This window comes from Oryzias latipes, chromosome 6 (assembly GCF_002234675.1).
Source record: "Oryzias latipes chromosome 6, ASM223467v1".
In the NCBI taxonomy this organism is placed as follows: Eukaryota; Metazoa; Chordata; class Actinopteri; order Beloniformes; family Adrianichthyidae; genus Oryzias; species Oryzias latipes.
The window spans coordinates 22,125,420-22,146,240 of NC_019864.2; the positions used below are offsets into that span (position 1 = coordinate 22,125,420).

A 20,821-nucleotide genomic window follows, 5' to 3' on the forward strand; every position below is an offset into this window, starting at 1 on the left:
CAATGTTTTTGCAGATTCAATTATAAATGATGGGTTGTGGTTGGACTCATGAAAGACACCACCATCCCTCCTTCACCCACAGTGTTCTGTTGTGAATTATTGAAATGTTAACTCATCTCTTGCTTACACAAACTAACAGAGTTGCAGAAGGAACCATCAAAACTACAAACTCAAATCTAAGCTGAAATTGAACAATCACACTGATTTTAGCTTGATAAGTTAATTTTCCTCTAATTAAAAAAATCTACGGAAAAGTATATACATTTGGAAATTTCGATTTGGGAATTGGTTTATTTCAAACAATCAAAACAAGAAATACTAAACAAGAGAACAAAAACAGAAAAAACAAGCCTTTGTATCTATACATAGATCAGACTGGATGATTAATCAATGAGTAGAAAGTTTACATCACACACGTTTTTCCCCCACATCTGTATTGTGATGCCAATATAATTACTCCTAATCGTAATATATTACGTGTTTTGTACCTTTAAATACAATAACACTTTAAATAAATTGAAATGTGAATAAATGTGAACAAATAAATAAATATTATGTGCTCTTCTACTCGACTGCAACGGTGTAAGGCACAATTATGTTGACACACCAAAAAATAAAATTAAAATAAAAACCTCTGTTCCCATAAGGCTTTGCGACGGCTCAGCGGCGCTAACAGCTAAGCTAAATGAGCTAACCTGCTAGCCTAGTAGCTGATCTGTCAACCTGCATCTGAATAAGTCCACAGAGTAAACTCTGCGCTCTTATTGGACACCCGACCATTTATAGGTAACGTTATATAATGCATGCATGTTTTATTTTATTATTTTACTTGAGAGAAATTGCAAACAGAAATTCTAGCGTGGTTATATTTTCGATTTTTGATAGAAAGTGAATGGTTAGCAAATGAATGATAGACACGTATTGCTTCGTCCCTCATGAGAGTATTTGGTGTCGTTCCGGGCGAATTGGCAGGTCCGTGAGGCAATTGTTTATCAAGAATAGTTAGCAAGTTTTCAGTTTTAAGGACAACAAACTAACTCGATGGGACAGATATAGTAGTTAATATCTTGCTAGCTCAGGTCATTGCGGCACGATTATCAAATATTGTTGCAGAGTTTCGAGTGGATGAGATCATTTCACACTGACTGTTATTATCGGGTTAATGTACGTTTAGCCTTTTTTGGGTTTATGTTGGATAATTTCGATATAATGTTCAAAATATATTCATCATTATAGTCGATCATTTATTTGCTTTTTTGCTAGCCCTGCTAAGACTAAGTTAGTCTTAGTTTAGTTAGTCACTAACTAAATGCGGTTTTAGTGCTGTATCGTCGTAAAACGTAACATATTTGTGCACATGATCATGCAGTTTGAGCTGTTATTTTATGCTGATAATCAATAGGGAGACTTGGTGAGGAGATTAGGATCAGTTGCTGTCACGTGAATGCGGAAGTCTTTTGTTGTTTCATTCTCTACAGCTTGACAACCTGGTTTGTTCTTTATGTCGAGGAAATGAGCCTCCAGTTTATTTTGGAACTACTTTTCCTAAAAAGTGTTCCATGTTGTTGAGATGAAATACTAAAATGGCTTCAGCCTATCGAGTGACTGGATTATAATTATGGATTTACACACACAGAGTTAAGTGTAAAATTCTTCAGCAATCCAGCTAAATTAGACTGCTTTAAGCCCAATATATCTCACATTTTTCCTTTGAACTTTATATGAATGTTTGTCCACCCCTCCTCCTCTTAGTCTCATTGATAATTGCCCTCCAGGGCAGCACAAGAGCTTGAGGGTCTTTTTCTCTTTTCCCTTTTCTAATCATAACAACCATAAATATAATTGGGAGCAGCTTTCTTTTTGATCAGAAACTCCTTTATGGAAAATCTTGTCCAATTACCTTAGTTAGTTATTGACCATTGATCAAACAAAAGCTGTGATCTTTCACCTATTTCTAAGATGCTTAGATAAACACAAGAGCCGTAAACTGTTGGAATGTAAAAAAAAAAGTTTGAAAAATTGGACCCAGTTCAGTTTTTGGTGTTAAAATCCTGGGAGTAAAATAAACAGATTTTTTTTTTTTTTTTTTTCAAAATGCACCAACTATATGTAGTTACAAATTTTCAATCTGGTGTCTTCTCAACATTTAACTTCCTTATGGTTTATTTCAAGGGCAGTTTAATTAGGTTGATTTAACTACATGCTATTTAAATGGCTTAAGATCATGTGAAGATTTTAGTTGTTCTTCCTGTAGACAATGGTCATGGTACACATATCTTAAAAGATTATTTTTTTAAAGATTTAAAATCTTAAAAAGATTTTTCTGAAGTTGAGCAAACAGATGGAAGCTGAACATTTTTTGTTTCAAACAGATTTTTAAATGACATCAAGGCTTCTGTCATATACTTCTTATACAAACTGGAGGTGCATTTGGTTAGAACCCTTTTGTTTAAATTAAACTTAATTTAAAAAAAAACTTTTTTTAAACATTTAATTTATAAATGTACCTAAGTTTAACATCCATGAGTAATAAGAAGTTTTCTTCTTCCAGGTCCTCAATATTGATACAATCCTTCACAGTTTTCCTGTGTTGCATCTAACAAACTATGTATATCCAGTTTGTTTTTGGCTCATCAACATCTTTTTCATGACATCATGCTTATTTCTGACCACTGTTCCAATTCACAGTGTGGCGTTTTTTGAAAGCTAGCCCACTGTTGCCAGAAAACTCTAATGCATTGCTGTAAGTCTACAAAACAAAAGAAAAGATCAGATCGAGTGGTGTAATGCCTTTCTGTGTTGTTTTTCCCCCCTCGGGACACTGGCCTAAATGCAAAGCGACCTGAAGGGAAAGCTCATGAAATTCCCATTTGGCCTCTGTGGCTCTGCCTATTAAAGAAAACAGAGCTCTCTTCATGGCCACATTTATCCTTCTGTGTTACCAGTCTGATTCAGAGAAGAATTTGGCTCTGTTTTTTTATTTTTTTTTAATCAGTGGCTGTTTGTCTTTTTAAAAAAATGGTGGGGTGAATGTTTAGTTATGCATGTTAAATTCATCTCAAAATTTCCCCAACAGCTGAAGAGGAGCCTTTCATGTGACTTAAACTTGGCTCTTGGGATCCACAACAGATGCCCCGACCGTGCTGCCAAAGCAGATATGCAGTCACCACGGCACTGAGGGAAGAATGACATTTGTCTCATTTTAATTCCTGGAGCTGCTCGTGGGCAGATTTGAGGCTTGATTAAAAATCTGCTGCTCCTCTCAGCCAAATCAGTGTTTTTCTCCGATGCGCAGTTTACAAACTCATACGACTCCGACGGTCATTTGAGCAAGAAAAGGACTGTACAGGTGGATGAAGCTCTTCTGAGGACTCTGCGAGAAAACACACACTAACGTACATCAAGATGCACGAACACTAGTTTCACTGTTTGTTCCCTTCCTGTTTGGTACTTTTTTCCCCCCCTTCTGCTTCAGTCCCATCATTTTTTGCGGTCGAACACAAGGACCACTTTGAAGGAGACCCCCCGCTGGCTGTGCTTGGGCCAGAGCTGAAAGGTTACAGATTGAGTGTCCTTCTTTACTGCTACAACTGCAGTCCCCTGTCATTTTGCTGTCCAGTATGGTGAAGGGAGGCTGCAACCATCGCAGTAGTGGGACTCCAACTCTCCATCGTTTTTTTTAATGCACTGTAATGGATTGCATTACCATTTTCTAGAGCCCTTTTCTACCCGTTTGTGCTTGAAACAAAACATTCATTAGTCAGGGAACCACAGTACGGGAAGGATGAAGCTAAGGAAACAAGTGACAGTGTGTGGAGGGGCTATATTCTGTGTGGCAGTGTTCTCGCTGTATCTGATGTTGGATCGAGTCCAGCATGACCCTGCAAGACGACAGAACGGAGGAAACTTTCCACGGGTGAGAAGAGCTGATCCTTTTTTATTTCTTTTTTTAAAATAAAGGATTTAACTTGTTGCTGGAATTTTTTTCTGCACTTTTATTTTTCCGTATTTTTTGGGCAGCTGCAGTGAATAAATATTTTAAAATATTATAAATATTCACCTAAAAATCAAATGTACATTTTTTTTTCAGTAACAACAAAATGTATTTCTTTAATCAGACGTCTTTGAAAATATTTTCTGTGTTTTAGATTAGTATAAAGTAGGGCTGCACGATATGAGGAAAACTCGCGATATTGGTGATTAATATTGCGATAACGATATAATTTGCAGTATATAAACAAATATCAAACCAACCAAAAACATCATTTCCATTTGAATGCAACAGTATAAAAATTATACTCCAAATGACCCTTGTCGACGTAGGAGGCAAACATCAAACATAAAAGGGCTCATCTGATTGATCAACAACGTAAACGGGTCCTTCCGATTGGTTAAATGCATAAAGGGATTTATTTCATTTATCCAATATTTCAAGCTGCCATGAGATTGTTTTAGCACATTTAACCCTTGTGCTATCTTAGATGACCCCCACCCTTACATTGACGTGTTCTCCCTACCATGACAAAGGTGGATAAAGGTGGAAAGATTTCATGTAATCCATGGACACCAGTGAAGATCACAAATCATTGAAGAAAAAAGGTTCAGAGCACTGTCTAGTGGGTCTAGATGACCCAACTCCCAATGTTAAAGTGCCTAGGATAGCGCAAGGGTCAAGGTAACCATTTATTGCGATTTTCGCCCTCTTTTGCGGTATGCATATTGCACAGCTTGATGTGGCGATAACGATAAATTTGCGGTATATTGTGCAGGCCTAGTATAAAGCTATGTAGATAATCAAAGTGGTACAACGAAGTGACTTTTTATTTTATTTTTTTAAGAGCCAAATCTCAGTCCTGCAGAACCGGATAGAGCAGCTAGAGCAGCTCCTGGAGGAAAACCATCAAATCATTAGCCACATAAAGGACTCTGTGATGGAGCTAACAGACACAGGAGCTGTGTCTCCCAGCGGCCACCTGCCTTTCCGAAGTGCCAATGGTTCCTGGGTCCTACCCTTCGACCGGCGTCCCACTTATCTCGCCATCAAGTCCCAGGATTGCCAGTTCGCCTCGGTCAGCCGCGATCAAACGGATGTTCAGGTAAAAAAATAAAAAGAGAAAATACAGCAGAGTTGCCAATAATGTTGTCATTTAGCTTTTATTTATTTTGAACTGGTTATTAATATTTCGATGTTTATTTTAGATGCTGGATGTGTACTCCCTGCTTAAGTTTGACAACCCTGATGGAGGTGTATGGAAACAGGGCTTTGACATTACCTATGAAGCAAATGAATGGGATAATGAGCCACTTCAAGTCTTTGTCATCCCTCATTCTCACAATGACCCAGGTGAGCAATGTTGTTCAAAATTAAATACCTCTCTTTAAGGTCGAACAATACATCAGGTTTGTACATAAAAGCCATTTGGTAAGGAAAAAAAAACTGGAGTGGGATGTTGTAGTCTTTTAAAGACCCTCTCTAAATTATGAGAATTATGTTTTCAGTGTTTAGAACGTGCTGTTGTGGCATTTTTCCAAAGATGGAGGAAATGTATAAAGAAAATTAAACTCAAGTGAACTTTGCTGAGTATTTCTTTCTTCAAAGGTTTGGGAATCAGGAGCAAACAAAAAAAGCAGTTTTAAAAAAGATTTTCTTTGTAACGTAGGACATACATTTGACGGCCATAATCTCCCTGTTCTTAGGAACCGGGAGGGCAAGAGGGGGTTTGGGTGCTCCGCACCAACGGTCCCACCCACCAAATCGGAGGCAAATTACTGATAAACTTCTCTGCTGAAACTAGGTCCTAGAAAACAACGCAGGTTTTTGATTTAGTCTAAAAACAGCATAATCATCATTAAAGGACAACTGGAAATGCTTTTAAAATGGTTGAAGAAGGTATTTAAATTCTGTCCAGCGCTGTCCTTATTACTGGCGTGATGCCAACACAATAGAGAGCTTTGTTCCCAATAATGGAAAAATATTTGCATGGCATATATTTGCATATTTATATGGGAAAACAGAAGCAATTAATTTCAAAGAGTGGCTGAAATGTTATTTTTGACTGAGGTTTCAATCAAATATAATACCATCCCCTTTGTTGCAGAAACAAATTATTCGAATAAAAAATAAAGTTGGGTACAGGGAAAGCACGAATTTATTATTTATTAATCTAGTTTTCTAAAATTTGAAGACTTGATAGAACAACATACTCTGTTAGGTATGTCTAAAGTAAAAAATAGAGCACTGCCAGATTTTACTTAAGATTTTGGTTTTAGGAGGAGATTTAATTTTAAGTTCCCAGATACTTGCACCACTTTAAAACAAATGTTTTTCTTTTGTGGGTGTTAAACTCTGGAATCTACAACAAAATGATGAGAAAAGTTGTACACATATTTTCCAGTTTAAAATATGTAAAGGAGAATCAAATTGGAGAGTTATGTAAAATGTAAATAATTTCACTTTGCCTTTATTTTGTTTTTGTTTGTATTATTGTATTGATTGTGACTGGCCAAGTGTGGGGCCATCTAAACGATGTAAACATATACAAGTTTCTTGATTTAGAGGGGGCAGGCATAGAAAGAAGAACATTGTTCTTCTGACTGCTCCCTTTCATTCATGAAGTTGTAGGATTGTGTTGTTTTCGGTACAGGATTTTGTGTTGCTGATGTTCCCGATGCTTCATGAAAGGGAAAAAAAAGTAACCTGTTTACCAGCCAGTGACTTGTTTCCCAACTTGACAGTTGTTAATATGTGGATGTACAAACCTGGACATTGTTCATTTGGGATTATTCTTTTCTCTAATTTTTATTTTGTTTTAAAAAAAAATATACATTCTAAGGTTTTATAAGCAGTTTTAGTTGTAAAAAGAGCTGGAATACAGCAGTCCTGTCAGATTCCATAAACACCTCCCTATTTCTTTTCTACTGTCGCCTTTTTCTATGAACCACTTCACTGACTTGCTTTTAAAAAAAAGAAACCAGCTTGCAGGACTCCAGGTTTGCAGGATGCCTAACCTTGTCTTTACTGTTCTGTTAGGTTGGATCAAAACATTTGACAAGTACTTCACAGACCAGACGCAGCACATCTTGAACAACATGGTGGTGAAGCTGGCAGAGGATCCTCGCAGGAAGTTCATCTGGTCAGAGATTTCCTATTTCTCCAAGTGGTGGGAGACTGCTGAGCCGCAAAAACAAGAGGCCATGCGAAAGTGAGTTTTTGCTGTTGGAAGCACACTGTTAAGCCAATTATTGCCTCTCAAAAGAATTAGTTGAGGCAGGCGAGCCCTACTGTAAGTACAATAGCTGACACCTTGGACGGAATTTCCAGGCAGGTTGTGGACGATCTAAAAATAGTGCGACACCTGTTTAGAGGGACTTAGTTCAGGATTATCCTGATTTTGCTTTCTTAATCTTGGTCTTTTCAACAGGCTGATCCTCGAAGGGCAGCTGGAGATTGTGACTGGTGGCTGGGTGATGACGGATGAAGCCAATGCTCACTATTTTGCGATGATCGACCAGCTCATCGAGGGGCATCAGTGGCTGGAAAGAAATATAGGTATTTACTTGAATCTTTAAGGGTCCATGTTTGCAGAAGCTTTCATTTCAATTCAGAAGGATGGAGCTGAGATATTTGTCTGACGTTACACAGCCTCACAGCCACTATTATAGAATTTTAAATTCTACCAATCTTCATGGAGCGCCACAATGAAATTGAGACTCGTCATCTCGCATGCAACAGACGTAGCATCAGGCTCTGTGGGTGACAAAATGATTTGTGGTACTTTCAGTGCATCCTGCTGTGGGGAGTGATTTTCTTTAAATGCATTTTGCTCTCTTTCCAGTCGTTTACTTGAATTATTTGCCTTCTGCTTGCTGTCACAGGTGTAACCCCCCGCAGCGGGTGGGCTGTAGACCCGTTCGGTCACAGCGCCACTATGCCTTACCTGCTGAAGAAGTCCAACCTGACCAGCATGCTCATCCAGAGGATCCACTACTCTATTAAAAAACACTTTTCCTCCACACGCAATCTGGAGTTTATGTGGAGGCAGGCGTGGGGTGAGTGGACCAGAGCCAGCAATGCCATCTACTCAGTGTTGTCCACACGCTTGTTGTTAAGTTGACCTTTTACTGAGGCACTTAAAATTGAATTTTTCCTCAAAACTTGCTATTTAATGGCTTCTGAAAAGCTCCCTTCATTATTATCTCAGAATGAGTCAAGTGTCTTCTCTTCAAACTGGAAGGATTTATTCAACAGAATCATTTGAGAGGATTTATTTGAGGTTTTTGAATTCATGCTAAAACCACATTTTTTTTTCTGTGTTTTTGATCGGCAGGCTGTGTAAACTTTTAAAAGTGGGAAATCGCTCAAAGGAGCTGCCTGCCTTTCAGTTGATTCTTTTTCTACTTTTATACTGCCTTTTGAGTTGATCTCATTGTCTGAACAGACACAGGGTCCAGCACAGATATCTTCTGCCACATGATGCCGTTCTACAGCTATGATGTTCCTCACACCTGCGGACCTGATCCAAAGATCTGCTGCCAGTTTGACTTCAAGAGGTTACCTGGAGGTCGCATTAACTGCCCTTGGAAAGTCCCACCGAAACCAATAGTTGAGGCCAACGTGGCAGAGAGGTGAGCAGTCTTTGGGTTGTCCGGGGTCGTGAAAGGTCGTAGATGGGTGCGGGTGCATCTTATAAGGAGCATGGGTGTGTCTAGCAGTTCCCTTGAGGAACCCGTGAGCAATTTGTTAGGATCACTTGAGCTACATGCACTTATGACGTACAGCTGTGGTATCTTTATGCCACTCTCTAGTCGTCAGTAAAGTCCACGCATTGGCTCCTTGTTGACTGCATGCAAATGCTGCACAGCCGTGGTGTGCAGGTGATATGCAAGTGTCCGTAGGACGCCCACACAACTACTCTATGTCTAATTTCCTAATTTTCTAACAGTCAGGCTGCACCTTTCTAATGAACATCATTAACCCAGTGTGCAGGGTTAAAAAAAAAAAGAAACATCTGTCTTACCTACTTCACCTTTTACTCACTCGTTCAAGTGTTCACTGCAACCTGTCGTTAGCAAAATGTCCAGAGAAAAAATGTGTAGGAACAGTTTTGCTCTATGGGCTCACCAGGTGGTCTATGACCTTAAAATGCTTGAGCGTGCCGCCTGCATACCCCGGACAGGTTTGTCTGTTTCCACCTGTAAGGGCAGTTGTGGCTGAGGCACAACTCTGGTTTCCTGCAGGCACAGAGATGAAGCAGGATTTTTATTGTTTAGAGGTTTAGACAAATGCTAATTGACATTAGATAACATTTTGAAGTGCATTGGTTCTTGCATTTTAGATGTTCAAAAGGTATTTTCAGTTGATGTTATACCAAACATTTTGCTGCAATGATTTAGCTTTTACCAACAAATATGCTCCAATTATGCAAATACTTGGTTTTTCTACATTTTGTGGATGAGTGGGTGTTGTGGAGTCGAGGCTAAATTCATTTATTGGTCTCCTGCTGTGCATGCCCATCTGCTTAAAAGGCTGCAGTTCAGCCTTTTGCCATGTTAAACGTCATGTTCTAATACGATCCGGCAGTGTTGGGATGTTTCTTATGAATCTTTGTGGTGAAATCTTGTTGCAGCCATGCAGAAACAACCAATGAAGACATAGAAATTTTAACATATTTTATGATGTAAAGCGTCTTTTTCTTTTAGCATAGTTTATTTCCAACAGCAAACGCCTCCTAAAAGATTTAGTCTGAGCTCTTGCAACTGTGTAATGGTGTCTTCATCAAGTCAACGTGGACCAAAGCCAGTGACTGCAGCCAGACAGTGAGAATACACCGAGGAGCTGCTCAGAGTTTTGAGGCCACATTAAAAAGCCTTTTTCTTTTGGAATACGAGTTTGTGGAAAATGTCTCCGGGGCTTGAGTTGGCTTTTATTGTTTTGTTTTTTTTAGGCTAACAATGATTTCCTCACTACACTGACGTTTTGCTCTCTTCCCTGTCTCACACAGGGCCCAGCTGCTCCTGGATCAGTACCGTAAAAAGTCCAAACTGTACCGCAGCAAGGTCCTCCTCGTCCCCCTGGGAGACGACTTCCGCTACGATAAGTCCCTGGAGTGGGATCAACAGTACATCAATTATCAGAAGCTCTTCGACTACATGAATTCTCACCCTGAGCTGCACGTACAGGTGAAAAGATGATTTGTTAACTGTCACGTATATTGCTTTGTAACATTCATGTATTTTTTTTATAGAGTTTGTGCTTCAGGATGAATGGGTGCCAAGCATTGCAATGAAAAAAAAAAAGAATTATGCAGGAGCTTTTTAAACTTGCTGACAGAACACAGAAACTGTCATGCTTTTTTTTGTCAGCCTCAGAAGATGCAGTGTAAGATAAAAGGCCCATGCATACCAATGAAAGAGATGATTTCCTCTGCTCTGTTTGAGTAAGCATCTCTTTCTGTCTTTCCGTCTTGTCACCTGTCCCCTTCAGGCTCAGTTTGGGACTCTGACGGACTACTTCAGTGCTTTGTACAAAACAACCGGAGCCGCCGCTGGATCCCGACCGGCTGACTTCCCTGTGCTTAGTGGAGACTTCTTTGCTTATGCAGACCGGGAAGACCACTACTGGACTGGTTATTACACGTCGCGACCTTTTTACAAAAGCCTGGACCGTGTGATTGAGTCCCACCTCAGGTGAGGCTCGTTTATTTTCTCTTTCTGCTAAATATACCTGTTTAATTTATCTTTACTATTTGATGTGTTTTTGTGGGACTGAAAACTTCTGCTTGTTTAAAGACCCACTCAGTTGAGAACTGTGCTATGAACAGGTTCATGTAGCATTTTGTTTTAGGATGGAGGACACATATAAAGAAAATTGGGTTTAAAATAGCATTTCTGAGTATTTCTTTACTCAAATCGTGAATCAGGAACAGACGCCAGAATGCTGTTTGAAAAAGCTAGCAGGTGTGATGTAAAAGCTTCAATGGCAGGCCTGGAGCTCCCTGCTCTGCTCCATTCTGATGCATCCACTGTCAGACAAATAGATCCATGTCCGTCTTTGTTTTTCTCTTTTGAGCTTATATCTGGATCAAAACTGTACAGCTGGATAGCTCCACATATTTGTTGCTCCAGTAATGTTAGTTTGGGGTTGTGAGGGGCTGTAAGCTAGTGGGAGAGCATGTAAGCAGATGGGCTTGCTCCACTCAGAGTTGAATTTCTCTGCAGAAACTATGTCCTAGAAAACAACACAATTTTTAAATTCTGGGTTAAAACGGCATAATCATAACTCTTGACTCTCATAACTCTCAAAAGATGATTGGAGTGGGACTTTGAAAGTCAGAATGGGACATTGTCAATTGTGCTTTTTTTCTTCTTTGTTTTTGTCATGGCTACGTTTAGAAGTTCAGCGTTTTTAGCAACTAAACTCAAACATGCATGCAGTTTGATGAAGCTAAGCAAAAGCAAGATAGAAACAGGGACTAAAACTCATTTGACGATGCAATATTAAATTGATGGAGCTTTCCCAGGTGTTTGTTTTCTTGCCTCTTGGTGTCTTTCCTGTCTGTCTGCAGTTAAATGGACTTTGTTTTGAGTCTGAACAATCTGTCTACTTCATTAGAAGGACTTGGACATCATTTTATTTATATTTATCACTGTGGTGTGCTCATGATGAGGTTTATGTGTTAAATAATGTGCTGGAAGCTCTGCAGTCCTGTTCCTACCAGTTACCCTTCCTCTATTTCTTCTGGGTAGTATTTTGTGTAGTTTACTGGCTTTTGGGACCACACCATGAAAACTATTTATTGTCTTTCTTTGTTATAAATAATAAATTTGACCCTTTATCGGTAAAAACTGAGCTTATTTACTTCCAAATGTGTTTAAATGACTTCTCAGTTTTTACACTTATAATTCATATAATTTCCATGTTATTGGGCCATTGTAGCCCTAACCTCCTTTAGTTAATAAAGTAAGGTTTTATGGTATTACAATATAGAAATAGCAGTTTTTCCATTTTAAAGAAATTACACAAAGTAACCCCTTTAAAGAAATCAGTTTTTACAGTTTTTTTTCTTGTCCAAAGCAAGCAAGCAAACAAACAGACAAACTTTTTGTATTCTTGAGTGTATTTAGCCAGTTTAATGCACCGTGACCATAGATCCTGCTGTGTGCAGCTGGAGCACTCTGTTAGACCATTTGAAAGCAATTAGTTCTACGTTTGGTTTTATGACCGGATGATTTTGTGTGTCTGATAAATGATTGAAGTTTAACAAAACCAACCCAAGTCTGCTTTCCAAAGTTTAACTAAAAGAAATTTCACATTGATGACAGAATAGACTTACTGTGATGACGCGCATGGATGACTTTTTTTTTCCTTTTCCTTTTCTGTCCTGCAGGGGGGCAGAAATCCTCTACAGTCTGGCGGTTGCCACTGCTCGACATGAGGGCATGGAGGGGCGCTACCCGGTAACAGATTATTCCCTGCTGGTCGATGCCAGACGGGCGGTTGGACTCTTCCAGCACCACGATGCCATAACAGGGACCGCAAAGGAGAACGTCGTCATCGACTACGGCAACAAGTAAGAGTGGAAAGCTTTAAAATGAGCATCAATGACAAAAAACAAAACAAAAACCCTTAGCATTGAGTTAATACAGACGCATTTCAACCAAAAACTTGAAAAAAAAACACAATTATTTGATAGTAAATAATGATTTTAAGCATTTATCCATTTCTTCTCCCTATTGAGAATATGAAATCATTTCAGTGACTTTTCTGGGTTTTTCTTTTTGTTGGCAAATGTTGAAAACTTTCGGTGTCTGGTTGTCTTCTGTGAACACTTCTCTCAGCTTCTTCCTTTTACCCCCCTTCAGATTATTGCGCTCCCTAATCGGCTTGAAGAGAGTAATCATTAACGCTGCTCATTTCCTGGTGATGAAAAACAGAGATTTTTATCGCTTCTACCAAACGGAGGCTTTCTTGGAGACGGTGAGATGAGATGTGGACATTGTTACCAGCTTGAATATAGGGGAAAAAAAAGGCTCTGCACGCAAGGCTTTTTCCTGTTTAAGAAGGATTTCTGTCTTTAGGACGACAGGCGAGCCACTCAGGATGCTTTGCCTCAGCGCACTTTAATCGAATTGGACCCAGCAGGACCAAGGTATAATCTGCTTTTCTTTACGTCTCCTGTTTGGTCCCCTCATCCACCATCCTGAGCTTTTCATGACTCTTTCCCTTCACCAGGTACCTGGTTGTATTCAACCCTATTGAGCAGGAGCGGTTGTGCCTGGTGAAGGTTTTGGTAAACACGGTCCGGGTGCGGGTCCTCACAGAGGACGGGCAGACTCTCCCGGTGCAGCTGAGTGCTCAGTGGGGCTCTGCTACCCAAATGAGCGCCGAGGTGTTCCAGGTGAGATGGCGAAGCTCAGATTTCTTTCTTCTGGAGCATTTTAGAGGGAAGCGACACACAAAAATGCTTATTCAGAATTCAATTAAAACGGAGGAAAATCCGGAGACTTGTTAACAGTCTCTTGTTCCCACTTTTACTTTGGCACTCTTTAAACACCTTATGGTCACGGCCTGCCGCTCCAATTATCAGGAGAAATGAATCCAACATTTTTTTTATGGATCACTTAAATATTTATGTCCAACTGTGTGTCCAGGCAACGTTCATGGCTCGTCTGCCGCCGCTCGGTTTGGCAGTTTTCCATCTGTACGACTCTGCGGACTCTCCCATGACGCTCCGCTCCGACACTCTGCTCAGGCTGTCCAGCCGCAGCGTCACAGCTCGGGCCTCCGACCCACTTCCTGTCCACTCCCAGCTGGCCGACCCTCAGAGCTTCTACATCAGCAGCCAGTTCCTCACTCTGGGTTTCTCTGGAAGCACTGGGCTGCTGGAGGTTTGCATTTAATCTGCTTCCGTTGACTTCCCATCTCCACCGAGGTTGGGCTAATCTGATTTAGCTTTGATCAATGAGTTCATTAGGAAGCAAAGCAGGCAGCTGTTTCTGCACAGAGATCCCAGCAAACTTCCCCCTTTTTTTTGGGTTGCTGCTGGAACACTCTTTCATCTGTGCGTGTTTTTATTTTCCCTTTTGTGTTGCTTCTTCATGTGCAGAGTATCAAGCGAAAGGATGATTCTAAGGAAGTAAAAGTTCAGATTCAGTTCATGGTCTATGGCACCAGTCCCTCGAAAGACAAAAGCGGAGCTTACCTTTTCCTGCCGGATGGAAAACCAAAGGTATTCCCCCTTGTTGCATATCAGATGTTAACTCGTCTCTCAAAAAAGGCTTTGATGGTCTCCCTGGGGTATCCGTCTCATTATTTCTTGCTGGGAAGCCTGGGGCAGGAATACAGGCAGGCTTGCTGCTCCTTCATCTTCACTGGATAAAAAAAATAAAAAATACAAAAGTGTAAAGGATTAGTTTTGCTTGTTCTGTACCCTTTTTATCACATGTTGTCTTCAAAGCTGCTCTTGGTCTTTTTTTTGTTTTTTTCTTATAGCCCTACAACCAGAAAGAGCCGCCTGTGGTGCGTGTGGTTGAAGGGCCTCTTTTCTCAGAGGTGGTGGCGCACTATCAGCACTTTGAGCAGACCATCCGCATACACAACGTGCCAGGTACGAAACACGCAAAACCAGTGTGTTTGACAGTTTGCATTTAATCAAGATCTGTCAATGACTTCTTTGTAGTGTGTCATCAACACAGTGCTCCCTCCTTTATCATGAAATTTGCTTTTAAAAATAACCCACATCAGACAGAATCGGCAAAGTAGTCCACTTTTGCTTTTAGAAAAATGATAGCTGTTTAAAAGCTGTGAAAGCCTCACTACACGGAGCAACCCAGCCGCTCAGTGCTTTCTGTTTACATGATCTCCTGCTAGCTTACAGCCCGGTGCAGCAAAACTGGAGCTATCTAGCCGTACAATTTGTAGTCAGATTCCAGCTCACACAGGGAAAACGAACATGGATCAATTTTTCTGCAAGTGGATGCATCAGAGCAGAGCAGGGAGCTTGTGCCCCGTCCAAAGTATTTTCTACTAAACAAATATGCTCTTTTTTAAACAGGTTTTTTTTTTGTCTGCTCCTGATTCACAGTGATTTGAATAAAGAAATACTCGAAAAAGCTATTTTAAGCGTAACTTTTTTAATTTATGCCCTCTGTCATGAGAAAAATGCCACAAGAACATGTTAAGAATAGGATTTTCCTCTGAGTGGGTCTTTAAAGAATGAAACCAAAAATCGGCCTGATATTGAACATTTATGTTTATTTGAGAAACTAAGCGCATTCTGTACAGGAGACATGGCACAGAGGAGATTGACTGACAATACCCTACAGCCACTCTGTAACCAAAAGCAAATGTAGTTGCAAATACCACACTATATTGTAAACGTTCATGCGGATTGAAACAATAATCTCAGTTGGACACTAGAGGTCGCTGTTTTTGTTAGAACAAAGCTTTGAAGCAGTAAATCCATTCCTGGCAATAAGTAGGAAAAAAAACTTTGAAGCTTCACGAAGCCTTTTTTACCCAGCATTATATTTTTTTGTGCATTGATGCAGTACTTTGCACACAAGTCCTTTTGCTTTTGTCATTGATAATGTTTCAACATTTGTCATTGGACAGCGATGCTCAGAATGCACACATTTTGTTTGTCTATGCAAAATTGTTTCTGCCCCGTTTTCTGTTTGATCCAAGGAGAGATTTCTTCTTCTATTGATATTTAACATGTTATTTCATGGTTTTTTAGGGGTGGATGGTTTATCTGTAGACATCAGCACAATGGTAGACATCAGGGATCAGTCAAATAAGGAGTTATCAATGCGTCTGTCCACCGACATCAAGAGCGATGATATCTTCTACACGGACCTCAACGGCTTCCAGGTCAGAACCCCCCCCCCCCCCCCCCCCCCACAGACGGTGGGAGGAAGATTTGCTTTTCTTCCCAAACTGTCAAACCCAAACCTGTTTTGTTTGATTTGTTTTCACAGATTCAGCCCCGACGGTTTTACCAAAAGCTCCCCTTGCAGGGTAACTTTTATCCCATATCAAGCCAGGCGTACATCCAGGACAGCCAGCACCGGCTCACTCTGCACACAGCTCAGGCTCTGGGGGTCACCAGCTTTGAAAGTGGTTTGTCACCTATTACATGAAATCTAGCGCTTTTCACTTAATGCCATTTCTTCTTGAAAATTGTCTTTATAATGCATTTTTTTCATGTGTTGAAAGTATCTTTGTCCCGTGAGATTCTCAGTCCACACCCTTCATGATTTCTTTTTTGATGCTGAGCTAATTCCATGTTATCTTTATATGTCCACACGTTCTGTTAGTGCTTGGCGGGAAGTTTCAGTGATCTCTGTGTTGTCTGCGTTCGTCCCCCTCAGGCCAGCTGGAAGTGATTATGGACCGGCGACTGATGCAGGATGATAACCGAGGACTGGGCCAGGGCCTAAAAGACAACAAGAGGACGGAAAACCGTTTCCGACTGCTGCTGGAGAGGAGATCTTCTGGTAACAAGGTCAGCAGCTCCGGCACGTCCCGGCTCAGTCTGAGCGACTGGCAGGGAGTGGCAGGGATGAGCTCTTCATCCCGTGTTAGGACGACACCTCTTTTGTTATTCTCCAGCACTGATGACCTCTCCATCTGGGTTTTTGGGATCACTCCACTTGTTAATTTTCTTTTCCCTCTCTTCTTTTCTCCGCTCCATTACTTTCAGCACGATGGCTTCTTTGCCAAACTCTATTGCTCGTTTCGGTCTTTCTTCTCTAATATTTTAAGCGATGGAGCTCGTGAGGTAAATGTTGCTTTAGCCACTAGGGATTTTTCTCGTGTCTGATGTTGTAGCTCCAGTTGCATTACCTCCCCCCCCTCCCCCCGTCCACCTCATAGCTGCAGCCAAACGTCTTCTTCATTACTGCACTATTGGGAGAAACTAATGACATCATTTATCAAGTAAATTAATTCGCATTGGCAGAGGATAGATGGTACTGGTAGCAGTTTTATCATCCAGCTCCTGATGGTTCTACACTTGCTTTGCTGCAGTACATCAAATCTGAAATGCCACAACCCTCTTAATTTGAAATTTGACATCACAAATGTGTGATTAGTACATGTCTGCCGGGAGTAGAATTAGACCTGTACCTCCTCCTCTGACAAAGTAATTATAGCTTCGTCTTTTTTTTTTCTTTTCTAAAGTAGTGGCTGCAGAGCATCTCTAGAGGTGAACCATTGATGCCCCGATGATTAAAGTGTCATTTATCACAGTCGCTTTCATCCGTCTCTGCACTCCTGCAGGGGACGGACAGCTCGACGAACAGCTTCCCCTCCATAGTCAGCCACATGACCAGCGCCATCCTGAACCACGAGGTGCTGCCGCTTCCTGTTGTGCCCAAAAGACGCGGCATCCCTCCTCTTAAAACCTTCGCCCCGCTGATGTCCAGGTTTCCCTGCGACTTCCACTTGCTGAACCTGCGTAGCATCCAGAACAAGGTGAGAAGACGCTGCGATTATTGGGCTTGAGAGTTTACTTCCACTGACTTATTTTTCTTTTTTTTTTGTGAGCAGCAAGATGGGCTGACTCCATCTCCGCACACAGCCTTACTTCTGCACCGGCTGGCTCTGGATTGTAGCATAGAGGCTCAGAACCTGGGCTTCAACTGCACAACAACACAAGGACAGGTGAACCATGCGTGAAACCACACAAGATCATTTTGTAACAGTGTTCCCTCGTTTATTGCAGGAGTTCTGTTCTAAAAATCCTGTTAAAAGGCCGTAAAACCCCTCACTACACGCTTCCTACACTCAGACACGAGTATTTTCACACTTTTCTCTCTTGGCTAAACTCTCAAAGTTCAATCCTGCCTAGAAAAATAGGTCCAGTTTGAAAGTGTTGAAAAAGGCAGTTGAGTATCACCACCCGAACCAACTGAGCCCATCAGCAAAATAAACACACCCCTCCACCCAATTCAGCAATTTAAAGTCCCACTCCGATCATCTATTGTGAAAGCGTTCCCAGTGCTCTTTTAATTATGATCCTGCAGTTTTTAGCCAAAATCAGTAAACCTGTGTTGTTTTCTAGGACATAGTTTCTGCAGAGCTCATTAGAAATTCACCTCAGAGTTGTGGGTGGGACCGTTGGCGTGGAGTAAGCTCACCCTCCCATTTCCCGTCATCCGTTTCGCCTGCCAGCTTACAGCCCCTCACAACCCCAGTTAACATTACAAACGGCGAGCTATATTGGAGCTATCCAGCGGTACAGTTTTGATCCAGAGACCAGCTCAGACGAGGAAAACAAAGACGTACATGGATCTATTTGTCTGCATCAGAATGGAGCAGAGCAGGAAGCTCGTGGCCTGCCGTAAAAGCATCTAAATTATAGCTATGTTTTTTTTTTAAACCGCATTTTTTGTCTCCTCCTGATTCACAATGGTTTGAAAAAATGAATAGTTTGAAATGTAATTTTCTTTGTTTGTCCTCCATCAAGAGAAAATGCCACAAGAACATTTTAAAAACATGATTTTCTTCAGAGTGGGTTTAATAAGTTTAGCCCCCTCACCCCCCCCCAAGTGCCATTGTTTTAGGCGGTGACCTGATGAAAACAAAGATCTGCTCGCGGTCAGATCTGTGTAGAGTTGACGATCTGCATGCATTCTGTACAGGAGATACTGACACAGAGGAGATTGATTGACAAGGTCAACAGCAAATCAGGATGCAAAACACCGTGCACTGTAAAAAAACATGCACAATTGCGAACTGAATTTATTTTCTAGCAATAATATTATTTTGATTATAGTGCAGCCTTTGTCATTTCTTCTGATTGTACATGAACTTTTTCTGTTTTTCTTTTTTTTTTTGTGCCTTTTTGTTCTTTGCAGCTGAATGTATCCAGTCTTTTCAAGAACCTGGACTTGCAGCTGCTCCAACCCGTGTCTCTGACTCTGATGTACTCTAGTACTCCTCTGGCCAACCACTCCACCATCAGCCTCGACCCAATGGAGATCTCAGCCTTCAAGCTCAAGCTGCGCTAAGAGCCATCTCAGCCAAAAGAAGCAAAAACAAACCAGACTCCTTGGACCGAAGACTGAGTCCAACCCGGTCCCGTCCTGAAGCAATCAGGAATCGGGTCCTGGATTTTCTTTTTTTTTCTTTTTAAGTGGAACCACGGACACTTTAGCAGGAAGAAGCAGCGTTCCCTGCAACGGGACAGACCGCACAGCAGGGGGCAGGCGTCGGCTGTTAACCGCAGATGCCATTTTACAGCTGTTTCCAAATGGGGATGAGCGACAAAGAGCTTTCAGATGCAACCGAAAACTTGTTTGTGTCTCTGCAATCAAAACTGAAATTTCTGTGTTCTGCTTTGGAAGCACTTTTGTGACTTTCGATATTCAATCCAGGACAAAGCCACTGAATGTAAATAGAAGGAATGGTGGTGGGGGGCTGGGATGGGTGCCACATCAGAGTGCAATTTATGCTGCTTTCTATGTGCTTTTTTGTTGTTTTATCAATCAATGTAACTTTGTTTTTTTGATTTTCTGGCAGACTTGAATGCAGCACAGAGAATGTGGGGTTTTGCCAGGAGAATTGAGCTGCAAATCCTTTAATCTTTTTCATTCCATGAAAACGTCCACGTCGGTCCTCAGATGATCATAAACTCTGTAGGATGACGGCCCCTCCTGTTGTTGTCAGTTTTTCTGTTCTAATATCCAGAACCTTCTGGAAGGAAGGTCCACACCTGTCAGATGTCCCACGCTTATTCTCGCACCTTTTTTTGTGTAGCACCTCATATATGCAGCAGAACTTTAAGCAGAGACTATACCTCATGTATATCATACAGCAGATATATCAGTACGTGTCTGTGGGGGGAAAAAAACAAAAAAAAAAACTTACTGTGAGGGTTTATATCTTTCGGCTATCAGGGACCAGTAGCTCTTTCTTTGATGTCATGGATTCTATGGAGCAGTGAGTCAAATCTTTAAGGTGACTGAAAATTAAAGAGTCATTCAGACAATATTGCAAAAGTGGAAGAATTTTCTTTTTCTTTTATGCACAAAAAAGTGGAAGAATTTTATGAATTCAGAAGTGATTAGAAAATGAAATGACACTTTCCAGAAGCGACTCATTTTTAAATGAAAAAATAAAGGCTAAACCGACAACCCTGAAGCTGAAATTAGAGCAAAAATAGACTTAAATGTAAAAGGAAGTAGTTGCTTCATTCAAATCTATCCAAACTGGTTCAATTATAGCATTTTGAATGTAGCTCTAATATAATTGTCTTTGTTCAGGTACGGTTATCTGCACTCATGAGGGGAAGGGGGCACACTAACGGTGGGATCGACTGATATTGCTAAACTTTCAACACATTGCTGCCAAAATTGCCTTCCTGAAACCTTTTGATCGTTATCAGGGTTTCATTTCTTTTGTTCTTTTGGTGACCTGTCAAAACTAAGTTTGACACAAACACACACACACACAGGTTTCTTGCAAGAAAGCTGCAGCTTTGTTGCCCCCCCAACCATCCGCCCGCTGTTGTCTTCAGGCTCTCTATCTGCCTTTTGCACCTGCTGTGTTAGACCTTTTCCTCTGCTTCTGAAGTCGATGCCCGCCTTCTCTTAGCCTACCCGTGTTGAACTTTGTAGTGCACAGCCGCCTCAGCCCGTCACACCGGGTCCCGTCACTCCTGCCAGTCATCTCCGTCTCCCTCAGGATGTCTGCAGGTCTTTTCTCTGACCTGCCAGGGATCAAAGCCGTCTGCTTTGTCTCAGTCTGAGCTCGGCAGAGGAGCCTCCTGCCTTTCTTCAGCTGCAGTTGAAGTCTGGCAGACATACCTGCATCTAT

The 20,821-nt window shown here is 41.1% G+C and overlaps 1 protein-coding gene across 1 annotated transcript; it reads left to right on the forward strand.

Annotated features, from left to right (window-relative positions):
• Positions 1-656: 656 nt before the first annotated feature.
• man2a2 (mannosidase alpha class 2A member 2) lies at positions 657-20,114 on the forward strand. The gene is made up of 23 exons (XM_023955934.1): positions 657-786; positions 3,077-3,916; positions 4,839-5,096; positions 5,200-5,344; positions 7,031-7,202; positions 7,422-7,549; positions 7,876-8,049; positions 8,439-8,625; positions 10,002-10,179; positions 10,484-10,686; positions 12,387-12,569; positions 12,862-12,976; positions 13,078-13,148; positions 13,232-13,397; positions 13,651-13,887; positions 14,106-14,228; positions 14,492-14,606; positions 15,738-15,871; positions 15,979-16,120; positions 16,372-16,505; positions 17,282-17,476; positions 17,552-17,665; positions 18,862-20,114. The coding sequence occupies exons 2-23, from the start codon at positions 3,785-3,787 to the stop codon at positions 19,012-19,014; spliced, it is 3,459 nt and encodes a 1,152-aa protein (XP_023811702.1). The 5' UTR covers positions 657-786; positions 3,077-3,784; the 3' UTR covers positions 19,015-20,114.
• The last annotated feature ends 707 nt before the right edge of the window (positions 20,115-20,821 follow it).

What these genes read in the sequence shown, in the direction of transcription:
- man2a2 (XM_023955934.1), top strand. Translation starts at nt 3,785, where the DNA reads ATGAAGCTAAGGAAACAAGTGACAGTGTGTGGAGGGGCTATATTCTGT. An exon ending in GTGGCTGGAAAGAAATATAG is followed by an intron (nt 7,550 to 7,875) that starts GTATTTACTTGA and finishes TTGCTGTCACAG; the next exon opens with GTGTAACCCCCCGCAGCGGG. An exon ending in ACCCTGAGCTGCACGTACAG is followed by an intron (nt 10,180 to 10,483) that starts GTGAAAAGATGA and finishes TGTCCCCTTCAG; the next exon opens with GCTCAGTTTGGGACTCTGAC.